Source organism: Mus caroli, chromosome 14, assembly GCF_900094665.2.
Source record: "Mus caroli chromosome 14, CAROLI_EIJ_v1.1, whole genome shotgun sequence".
Lineage (NCBI taxonomy): Eukaryota > Metazoa > Chordata > Mammalia > Rodentia > Muridae > Mus > Mus caroli.
This window is the reverse complement of record NC_034583.1, coordinates 14,472,146-14,483,529: the sequence shown is the minus strand read 5'-3', so window position 1 is coordinate 14,483,529 and position 11,384 is coordinate 14,472,146. Positions and strand designations below refer to the sequence as shown.

The window sequence follows — 11,384 nt, the reverse complement described above, 5'->3', positions numbered from 1 at the left end:
ACTCACTTTGTAGACCAGGCTGGCCTTGAACTCAGAAATCCGCCTGCCTCTGCCTCCCGAGTGCTGGGATTAAAGGCGTGCGCCACCACGCCCGGCTTTCTTTTCCTTTTTTTTCTTTCCTTCTTTTTTCTTTTCTTTTGCGTTTTTTTGAGATAGGGTTTCTCTGGGTAGCCCTGGGTGTCCTCACAGAGATCTGCCTGCTTCTGCCTCCAAGTGCTGGGGTTTAAAGGCATGGGACACCAGGCCTAGCTAGTATCATTTTTCCTAACTTCACTGTCCCTCATTTTTCTTCGTGTGTAATGTGGTGCACTTGTGTCTCATGCAGGAAGTTTTAAGAGCAGACATTCCCTGAGAATACAATAAATGAAACCATGAAACCCCCTGTATATTTATTCCTTGGAGTCTGGCCAGGCCTGTTATTTCTCTGAGGACTTAAGTGGTGGTTTTAGGAGACAGCAGCCTTGGCCCTGAGCCTTGCTAAGGTCCTTAGCCTTCCCAGTGTGGCATTTGAAAAGCAGACCTAGTGAGGAAAAAACAATCTGGATGGGAAATTGAGGGAGCTCACATTGTAGGCTACAACCTCCCCTCACCCCCCAGCACAAACCATCCTTTACCCTTTTCCACATAAGGCTTGTTCTGAGGTGACACTCTGTGGGAAATGATTCTTGAAAGAGTTTGCCATGCTGGGAAACTGCCTGCAGCATTCCCACACATCTCAAGAGGAGGCAGAGGCCCAGCTACTCAGGAACCACAACTGGTCTGGTGAGGTGTCTGTGAGCGTCATGGACCTTGTCTCCCTCGACAGAGCTCCCCCTCTGTCCTTGGGCAATGTCCTTCTGGGCTGTCTCTCTTGTCTGAGAGGGAAGCTGAGCGTGGGCCTTCAGCCCCCTCACAACTCCAGGAGGTCCACCTCTGCCAGGCCAAGATTGGGAAAATCAATTAGGAGCCCCTAAGTTACCACCCAAAGCACTGGGAACCATTCGAAGAGTTAATCAAATGAGTTCATGACATTAACACCATCCGAGAAGTAATATTAAATTTCCTCTTAAACCAAGGCTTCTCTGTTTTTTTTTTAATAAAAGGATTTTATATTATTTCACATAATTACCTCCTGTTAACATACTTGCCAGAATCCAAAAGGAAAAAAAATCTGTTAAATTTGGATTACCTCTGGTACATTAAGAAGTAAATTATAAGCAACAACAACAACAAAAATTCCTGGGTTTTCTTGTCCAAGTTTTAATTTAAAAAAAAACCCCACAGATTTTATGTTGTGGTTGGGCTCATTTTGGTAGATTTAACATGCATAAAGACAAGCAATGACTTGAGGCAAATTGAAAATATGTATATACTTATGTATGGACACTCGCGCCAAATCCCAAATCCAGCAGTAGGCATTGTTCAGCTAACAGAGTCATTATGTGACAGTGTTCCCACTCGCTCCACTCAGAGAACATTCTAGACCCAACTCGGACAGGGTTGAGGAAGAACTGAGCTGTACATTGTATTTAAATTGGAACTAACTCTCCCCCTGAACACAAATATCCACAGGTTTCTCTGAAAAGAGGGCAGAAGGTTTTCAAAAAAGTGTGCGCATATATGTGTCTATGTGTGTGTGTGTGTGTGTGTGCATGAGCACACATGCGTGCATGCTGGCTCTCCTGCGCTATCACTCTTCCCCTCAGTCCTCTGAGACATGATCTCTTATTGACCTGGAGCTGGGCCTGTAGCCAGCCAGCTCCAGCAATCTTCCTGTCTCTGCCCTCCCACAGCGCTGGGGTGACAAGCTCACCCATACGGTCATACGGTCATACTCAGCTTTGTTCACGGGGCCTGAAAAAACTCACGGTTTTTCAGCAGAACTAATTTTCTCCCATCCCAAAAGCAGGTTAAAAAAAAAATCATAAGCCAAATTAGGTCAAAGATTTCTAAGATGCCAGAGATATTTGTATCCTGGCCTGTCCAGCCCATGCCCAGTCCTCTCTCACGCTGGCCTGGCGGGCCTTGTCCTGTGTTTGATATATGACACATATGTAACTTGAAAGGTTAAGTCACAGAGAAAATGGTGCTGCTTTCCCTCACTGATGACCCCAGAGTGTCCTTGAGGTCACTGGCTCAGCCTGATCCAAGTCCAGGTTAAAGGGAAGTGCAGGGCCCTTGCTCTGTCACTAGGGGTGGGAGTGGGAAGGGGGCTGCCCTCTGCCCCTGCAGGCAGAGGAGGAAGGAATTTCCCTCAGGATGCTTTTACCCCAGAGCTACACCCCTGCACAGCCTCTTACAAGGTCTTGTGCTTGCTCACCGGACTTCCTTTGTCCTAAAGACACTATGCCAGCCTTGGGGCTCCTACAGACCGGAACCCCATGGCTTCCCAGCAAGCACAGCCTAGAATGATTCCACAGAAGCTAAGCCTGATTGCTGCCCTGGAGGCCTGTAGGATAGATAACACACAGCTGCTCCAGGGCCCCCAGGAAGGCAGCCCTAGCTTTCAGGGTAAGCACCTTCTACATACATGATGACTCGAAAGCAGATTTGGGGGGATGTCCCCCTCTGTGTGCTGATGTCACGCACACATATCAGAGACCCTGAGAAGATGGTACTTACAAAGAAAACAAAACCAGACATAATTTCATTATGCTACAACAAGCACACAGCCAGTGTCAATCATATATCTTTCTAGACACACAGAATCACCACGTACATATTGCTTTATAACCTTCTGCTCTCTTCTCTTCAACAACCTTCTCCATGCCCACCACTATCACCTCCTCCGCCTCCTCCCCCCTCCTGAGGTTGGGTCCCACCCTAGACCCCAAGGTAGCTTGAAGCCTGCTATGTAGACCAGACTGGTCTCAAACTCTCAGAGATCCTCCTGCTTCTGCCTCCCATGTGCTGGGATTAAGTGAACCATGATGTGTTCTTTTCTCTTTAATTTCCTCAAGCCAGCACAAACATGTCTGTAAGGCTGGGTCATGAGAGAGCTAACATAGCTACAGGGTTCTCCAAGGTGACATTGGGAAGCCTCTATCTCAGTGGTACATGAATGTCTCTAGCTTGGAAAATCTTTACATGTTAGCTTGAGGCTCCAGGCCTTTCCCTACCTATCCACCAGTGGGCCACGACTCTGCTTAAGAGCACATTGGCTCTTGTTGCTCCGCGCCACCATTTTCAGGGTGGGGGACCTGCAGTTGGTTTCTTGTGCTGCAGGAGAAAACTGCGGCAAAAGAACTTCAGGTTTTGATCTGATTTCAAAACTGTAACTTTAACCCTGTCATAGCGTCTTATACCGGCAATTCCAGCACTTGGGAGGCTGAGGCAGGGGGACTGCTCAAAGTTTAAAGCTTGTCTAGTCTATATAGTGACTTCTAGGCCAACCAGGTCTCTATATTGATGTCCTGTCTCAAAAACAAAACAAAGCCAATAGTTTCCAAGCCTGTGCTGGCTCTCTGGCTAGATGACTTAGCAGGTAAAAGCCCTCGCTGGCAAACCCCGGGACCTGGACCTCATCCCCCAGGACCCACATGCTGTCCTCTGACAACACAAGCACACATCCATGCAATATTGCATGTACACATATGCACACACACATATGTACACATGCACACACATATCCATGCAGGTGTGCATGCAGGATCTGGGTGTGCTCATACACATGCACACACATTCACAGATCCACATGTACACCTATACACACTCAAGTGCACACATGTACATATCCATGCAGATATACACATACATACACCAGTACATGCACTCATGCATGTAATAAAACCATTTTCTGATATATTAAGAACCAGCAAGATGGCTCAGTAGGCAAAAATACTTGCTGCCAAGTCCGAGTTCAGTCACCAGAACCCAAATGGCGCAAGAGAACCAACTTCTAGTATTTGTCCTCTGACCTTTGCACGCGTGCTGTGCGTACTAAGTACACGTGTACTATGAAATGCACCCCCCCAAAGTAAATAAAATTTGAAAACATAAATATCAATAAACAATATTTTAAAAATCTGGATTGCATTCACACACGGAATGACAGTTTGCTGTCCCAAATCAGAGGGGGCACTGACTCTATTTAGTGTACCACAGTCCCCACTACTCCCTAACATCTCTTCCTTACCTCTAATAGTCAAGTTATTGTTTGTTCTTTAGTATCCAACTAATTCCTTCCACTATGCTAGTTATGTCATCGACCTGTCCCCTTTGTGAAGGAGCCGGAGTTGGCTTCTGTTTCTCTGAGAAGGATGCTCTCCCAGGCCAAGAAGGCTTCAGAGCTGGTGTTTGATTCCTCGGGTCCAAATCTTTAAGGATGAAGCTGTAACAGGATTCTGGAAGCCTGTCTTGACAGCCTGCCCAGATCTCATTATGACATTTAGCCCGTGATTGATATGGTGTGTCATGGAGACCTTGGCAGTTAATCTCTGGGTTGAATCTATGGAAACCAAACAGAGCAGATCTGTCTTCCCCTTTTGGCTGTGATCTGGGACACAGATTCTCCCTGCCTCTAGAAGAACAAGAGATTTGGGAGCTGTGTGGGTGGGGTTTGGGGGTGCACAGGCCGTCTTCAGCATTTGGAAAGATTACAGGCCTGTGGTTTCTGGACAGCCCTGTGCTTTGTTCTCTTTCCTGCATCGCGCTGGAAGATAATAGATCCCAGAGCCCCTTCTAAGTGCCAAGTCACTCTGGGTATACAACACCACTTCCTCTTCTGTCTGGAAACTCAGCCAAAGCTATAATGCAGGGCCAGGCCAGGGTTGGTTCCCTCCACAGCTTAACGAGGGGAAAGAGGCCTCACCAAGGGCGCAGTCAGCTTCAGTGGTCAGAGAAGGCAGACCGGAGGATCCACAGCGGAACAGACTCCAGCATCTCCCTAAAATCGCATCTTTCCAATCGCATCTTTCCCCTTAGCGACAAGCAGGACTCAAAGGGATTTAAGCCATAGTATTTAGGAATATGATGCCAGACTTAGAAATAAGATGAGTGGGTGTCATGGGGGTGCACTGAACAGCACGTCTTTGTAATTGAGGCTGCTGTGGGCCTAAAGGGAAGTTGTAACTACGGTCTTAGGAGACCGAGGAGTCTGGGCTGGTTCCTACAAGGGAAGCTCCAGCCAAACCTTGCAATATGGCTACCCCACCTCCCCGAAACCCCAGCAGGCAGGCCCTAGAGTCAAGTGCAGGTCTCACCAACCACCCTAGGGAGGAGACAGGGTCCACCCTGAGTCCCCTCTGCACTTTCTTCCCCTGTACCGAGTCAGGTCAGCAGAGCCTCAACCCTGCTTCCAAAGCCCTGGTTGAGTTCCCAGAAAGGCTGCACAGGCCTTTGCCATTCATTTCTCTCATTCATCCGTTCATCCATTCACCCCTCAATCCATCCATTTACTTTAGAGATTAAGGAGACCTAGGAAGCCTGCATCCAGGAGGTCCAAGCCCTTCCTCTCCCAGGCATCAGGAACCAATACCCTGTTCCTATATCAGCGAGAAGACAGAAGGTGTTTGTGGTACCCTTACAACCCTTCTCTTGACTCTTCAGCCACATGTCAGTCAATCATGATTGTCAGCAAGCATAGACTCTCCTGGGATCTTGTTAAAATGTTGGCTTTCAGGCCCTGCCTTGGCCCAGTGTATAATCCCAGAATCTGTATTTTCAGCTGCTACTCTAGGAGAGCTGGCCTTTACAAACACACTGGCAGGTTCCAAAGCAGGGTCCCTCTGACTGACGCAGTTCTCACTCCAGGAATCAGTCTGTCACAAGGAAGAAATCCCAGAGCCTGGCCTCCCTCATCCCCATGGGCAGACACTGTTAGCTACTGATCTTTTCATGTACCTCTTGTGAACTTGGGAGAACTGAATCCCTGACACCATGGGTTTGGTCTTTTCATTGCCCTTAACATTTATTAAATTTTTCTTAAGAGATTGGGGTCTCATTCTAAACTCTTAGATTCCTGGTCTGAAACATCCTCCCAGAATATTTTGGACCACAGGCATGTACCCTTGAGCCCAGAACTTTTGGAAACTGAATCACAGTTAATGCCAAATGCACAGAAAGAGAAACAGTAGCTATGTTGTAACCATCGTCCAGACTCAGTCACCATCCCAGCCAATCCTGCTTCACACACACCTCCATCAGCACCCTCAGCCTCCAATACTGCATTTTTTTGCATTTATCCAACTATATATTTGAAATTTTTACTTTATATGTGCACATACCACAGTGAATGTATGCAAGTCAGAGACAACCCTCTACAGTCTGTTTCATTCCTCTTCCATGTGGCTCTGGGGATTGAACTCAGGTCTCCGGGTTTCTACAGCAAGGACTTTATTATCTGCTGAGGCATCTTGCTGGCCTTCCAACTATAATGTTTATGATGCAAATTCAATCTGTTAGTACGTTAGTATTTTAGTATTTTACCTTTTTTTTTTTTTTTTTTTTTTAAAAGACAGGGTTTCTCTGTATAACCCTGGCTGTCCTAGAACTCACTCTGTAGACCAGGTTGGCCTCAAACTCAGGGATCTGCCTACTTCTGCCTCTCAAGAGCTGGGATTATCTGTCAGTATATCCAGCTTAAAGATTTATTTATTTATTTATTTATTTATTTATTTATTTTCAAGACAGGGTTTCTCTGTATCACCCTGGCTGTCCTGGAACTCACTCTATAGACCAGGCTGGCCTCGAACTCAGAAACACAGAACACCACAGCCGTGTGTGGTGGCACATGCCTTTAATCCCAGCACTTGGGAGGCAGAGGCAAGCGGATTTCTGAGTTCAAGGCCAGCCTGGTCTACAAAGTAAGTTCTAGGACAGCCAGGGCTATACAGAGAAACCCTGTCTCGAAAACAAAACAAAACAAAACAACAACCCCCCCAAAAAAGATTTATTTTTAATCGTGTGTGTGTGTGTGTGTGTGTGTGCATTTGTGTATGTGTGTGTGTTGTATGTGTGTAGAATGTACATAAGAGCAGGTGCTAACAACATCTAGGAGAGGGTAATAGATACCTTTGGAACTAAAGTCATAGCCACTTGTGCACCACCTGACATGTGGGTACCTGGAACTAAACTTAGGTTCTCTGAAGGAGCCGCACAGGCTCTGAACTACTGAGCCACCTTTCTAGACTGTGAGCTTGTTTCAAGTATACTCCCGTGTAAGCATTTAATTGTTCGAGTCCACTGGAGCTAGTTTTAGTACCTATGCCCAGAATGTCCTTTCCGGAGGTGCTTGAGCCTTCCAAATTGTATACCAAGTAGAGCTTGAGCCTGGTGTTCTCCGAGGCTCCCAGACTTTCTGATTTTTTTCATTTCTTCTATCACCATGTCATCTCACCACCTTCCCTCTCAGCAGACGGGTGCTGCATGTGCCAAACATCTTTATCATTTCTCTCATATGTAACATGGCAACTTTCAGAGAATTAAGACTGAGTTAGTGACTTTAAAGAAATTGGAAGAATGGCACCTGTCTCAAAACAAGTATTATGTAAATTTGATCGATCCTCCTTCAGTACCCACCGAGCAGGGGTTCCAGGCCCTCAGGGTACCAAAGTCCATGGATGGTCAAGCCCCTCCTATAAGGTGGCACAGCTGGGGTGGAGAAGCAGCTAGGTTGGGTGAGAGCTTGCCTACCATGCACAGAGCCCTGGGTTTGATCCTCAGCACCTTATAAACTGTGCATGGTGGTACAGGCCTTAAACGCCAGCACTGTGGATGGAGGTGGAGGCAAAAGATAAGAACTCAGAACCATCATTCCATAATGATCTCAAGGTTGGGGCGAGTGTGAGCTACAAGACACCCTATCGCAAAAGGGGGTGGGGCACACACAATATTTGCATATGAACTCCACACATCCTCCTGGGACTTTAAATCATCTCCTGGTTACTTGTAATACCGGATACAGTATTTGTAGTGTGCGAACGAACAACAGTTAATTAGGGAGTAATGTCGAGAGAGAAAGGTCTGCGCAGGTTCAGCTCAGGCACTCATTTGAGTATTTTGATCCTTGGTTGGTTGAATCTTTGGACCTGGAGCTGTGTGGATGAGCAGTTACCAAGGTCTGGTTTACTTGTCAAATCACCAAGATTCCCCGGGGACAGTGGAAACATTTTTTCCATATCCCACCAGTACTGTCTGTAAAGTTTTCAATCTGCAGATTCTGCAGCTGCCTAGCAGGGCATCCCTTTTGACCCCCTGAGAAGAAAAGGTAGCCACAGCCAGACTTCAAGCGTGAGAGCTATGACTATGACCCCAAGTATCCTAGTATGGCTGACCTCACACTGACAACTTCCTTTCCACGCCAAGGCTTCAGAAGTCCTGCTTCTGTGTGGAGCTGTCAGAACCAAACAACACCCACTCTAGACTCAGCCATGTGCCCTTTCTGCAGGACAGCTGCTTCCTGCAGATTTCGAGAGAACCAGAGCCCTATTTAAGCTCGAAATGTTCCAAGATAGCAAGTTCCTGTCAGATAAAGAAAAAAGCAGGCAGCAGAGAAATCGGACCTAATAAAAATAAAACAACAAGGAGTGTGGGTGGACTGACTGCCTAGACTCAAGCTGCTCTTGGCTTTGCTATATATCCGCTTATGCTTCCTGAGGGTTTTGCTGTGTGAACACTAGAATGTTGGGGAATGTCGATTAACTGTCATCTTGGCCTTTCTCACTTACCTGTGTGGCTTGAGGTGAGCAAGAAGGGGGCATAGCAGGCAAGGGCACACTCACCAAATTAAGCTTTGCTTATCACCTCCTCTATAATGCCCACCATTCTCCCCCTTTCCCTGTTCTGCCTCTCTCTCATGCAGAAAGGAAAGAACCTCCCTTGGCTCCAAAATGGCATCAGGAGATACAAAGACAAGCGTCAAACATGCCCACCTCTGTGCTGAGAGGCTGTCCGTGCAGGAGGAGGAGGGAGATGCTGAGGACTACTGTACCCCTGGAGCCTTCGAGCTGGAGCGTCTCTTCTGGAAGGGCAGTCCCCAGTACACACACGTCAATGAGGTCTGGCCTCGGCTCCACATTGGTGATGAGTAAGTTCCAGGTTCAGCCTTCCGTTGCTGTTGCCCCAGGGAATTCAGTGTCTCTCCATCACTCTCTACGAATGCCTAATGACAGGCCTGGTCAGCTGTTCTAGTGTTCATCTCCACTTTACAGAAAACCCAGAAAAAAAGCCTTAAGCAAGGCGGGCTTATTTTTTCTCTTGTGCATAAGTCCAAAGGAGGCTAGCATGGTGACTGCGAGGATCCAGAGACAAGGGCTTCTGTGTGGTGTTTCACCATCATGAGGGTCTAGCATCTTCTTCAAGGTTGTTCAGGACTCAGAATGCTCACAGAGCTCTGCTATGACCCATAGGATCCAGACAATAGGGAGTTAGGGGAAAGGAAGTAAAAAAATAACAGCTTTCCAAGGGGAAGCCTAGCCTAAGACTTCCCCTGCACCTAGCTGCAAGAGAAGCTGGAAAATGTAATCTTATGTTTTACCCATTAACAACAGTAGGAATTGGAGCTTGCCGTGTAAGTACCCTAGAATATGTGTCTGAAAAACAGTAAGCCAAAAACTCAACTCACCACCCCTTTTATAGGACTTACAGTCTATTTCCCCACTTCACACAGAGGTGAGAAATGTCTGTGGTAGGTGATGATGATTATGGTCACCATTTAGGGAACACTGTATGGTAGGCACTATGTTAAGCAACCTGCAAACATGACCTCATGTTTGGTTTTCATGATAACCCAATGAAAGAGAATATCTCAAGGTAAGGAAACTGAGTCACAGAGCTACTTAGTAAGCACCTTATATCCTAAACCCTGGTGCGAGAGAGCTGAGGTTCATGACTTCCACTTCAACCCACCCCCACCCCTCTGAACTAGAACCCACACTCTGCCTGTTCTCGGAGCAGACGGGCAGGACCCCTGTGCACGGGATCTTACCCAAATGGATGCTCAGAAAAACAAAGCTAAACTATTTAGCATGGGCAGCAGCCCTTGTCTTATTTTTTCCCCTTAATCTTTTATTTCTAAGGTATAGGAAGTTGGAAAAATTTGCATGCTGTTTCCTACTAAAGTAAACTAAGTAGAGGGTCAGAAAAACAAACTGCAAGCCAAACATGGCACTGCATGCCTACAAACCTAGCACTTCAGAGGTAGAGTCAGGAAGATTAGGAGTTCAAGGACAATCTGGGCTATCTAGTGAATTCAAGGCTACTCTGGGCCTTATGAGATGCTGTCTCAAACAAAACAAACATACAATCTCTCTTTTTCCACTCTTAATTCTGCCAATAACAAGTATTAAGTTTGGGTTTTTTTTAAAAAGCATTTTCACTGTGTATGTATGTATGTGCATACATGTGTAAACCACAATGTATGCATGGAGGTCAGAGGACAATTAGCTGGCATTGGTTCTGTCTCCACCATGTGGGAACCAGAGAGTCTGAACTCAGGCCATCTGTCTTTGTAGCAAGCACCTTTACCCATTGAACCATCTTGCTAGCCCACCTATATTAAGTTCATGTGCTATGTCTCCTTTCTTGTGCTATTTCAAAGGTTAAAAAACCATCATACATGCATACACACATATACAAGGCACTTGCATTTCTTTTAACAGATTGATTTTTCTAAAGAAGTTATTTCATTATGTAAACACATGTATGCCTTCCGGGAGGGGTGCATCTAAGTGCGAGTGCTCTGCCTCCCAGACTCTGCTGGGCCAGGGTATCAGAGACCTCAGAGCCCCTGGAGCTGTCGTTGTGGGCAGTTGTAAGTGATCTGAGATGGGTGCTGGGAACTATCGAGGTCCTCCGAAAGAGCAGTATGAACTCAGCAGCTGAGGCATCTCTTTAGCTCAAAACACAAATGGGTGTTTTGTTGTGTTTGTTGAGACAGGGTCTCAGTAGCTCAGGCTTAAATGGTTTCTTCTTTAAAAAACAATTTCTACCATGGATGCTGTTCTGCATTTTTAATACTCCACAGTACAGCTATGGTACAATTTGTCCTGTCGTTCCCCATCGAGGACATTAGGGAAACTTAGGCGAGGGGTGCCCAGAACTGGATGTACCACTTTCTCTTAGAATCCAGCTCTACTGGGATATAATTTATGTGCCATAAACCCCATCCTCTTAAATTGTACAATTCAATGATTTTATGAGATTCTCCAAGTCGTGCAACCACGGCTGCACATCTAACTGCAGAACATTTTTATCACCTCAGGAGAAAACTAGGATCCATTAAGCCACCACTTCTTCCTCCCATCTTCCTCAGGCCCCCTGCAGCCACCAGGCCCGCCACCTTCTGTTCTTATACATTTGCCTAATCTGGACATTGCATATCAATGGAATCCTTCGATCTGGTGGGCTTTAGGGCTTGTTTTCCCTCCGCATACTCTTCATGGTTCATCCACACTGTAGCATGTGTC

The 11,384-nt window shown here is 46.4% G+C and overlaps 1 protein-coding gene across 1 annotated transcript in view; it reads left to right on the top strand.

Annotated features, from left to right (window-relative positions):
* The first annotated feature begins 8,785 nt into the window (after window positions 1–8,785).
* The window catches only part of Dupd1 (dual specificity phosphatase and pro isomerase domain containing 1), a 27,859-nt gene continuing 25,260 nt past the window's right edge, over window positions 8,786–11,384 (top strand). The window contains exon 1 of the mRNA XM_021182444.1: window positions 8,786–9,004. Coding sequence (XP_021038103.1) covers window positions 8,808–9,004 — 197 coding nt within the window. The 5' untranslated portion in view covers window positions 8,786–8,807. The remainder of the gene's footprint in view (window positions 9,005–11,384) is intronic.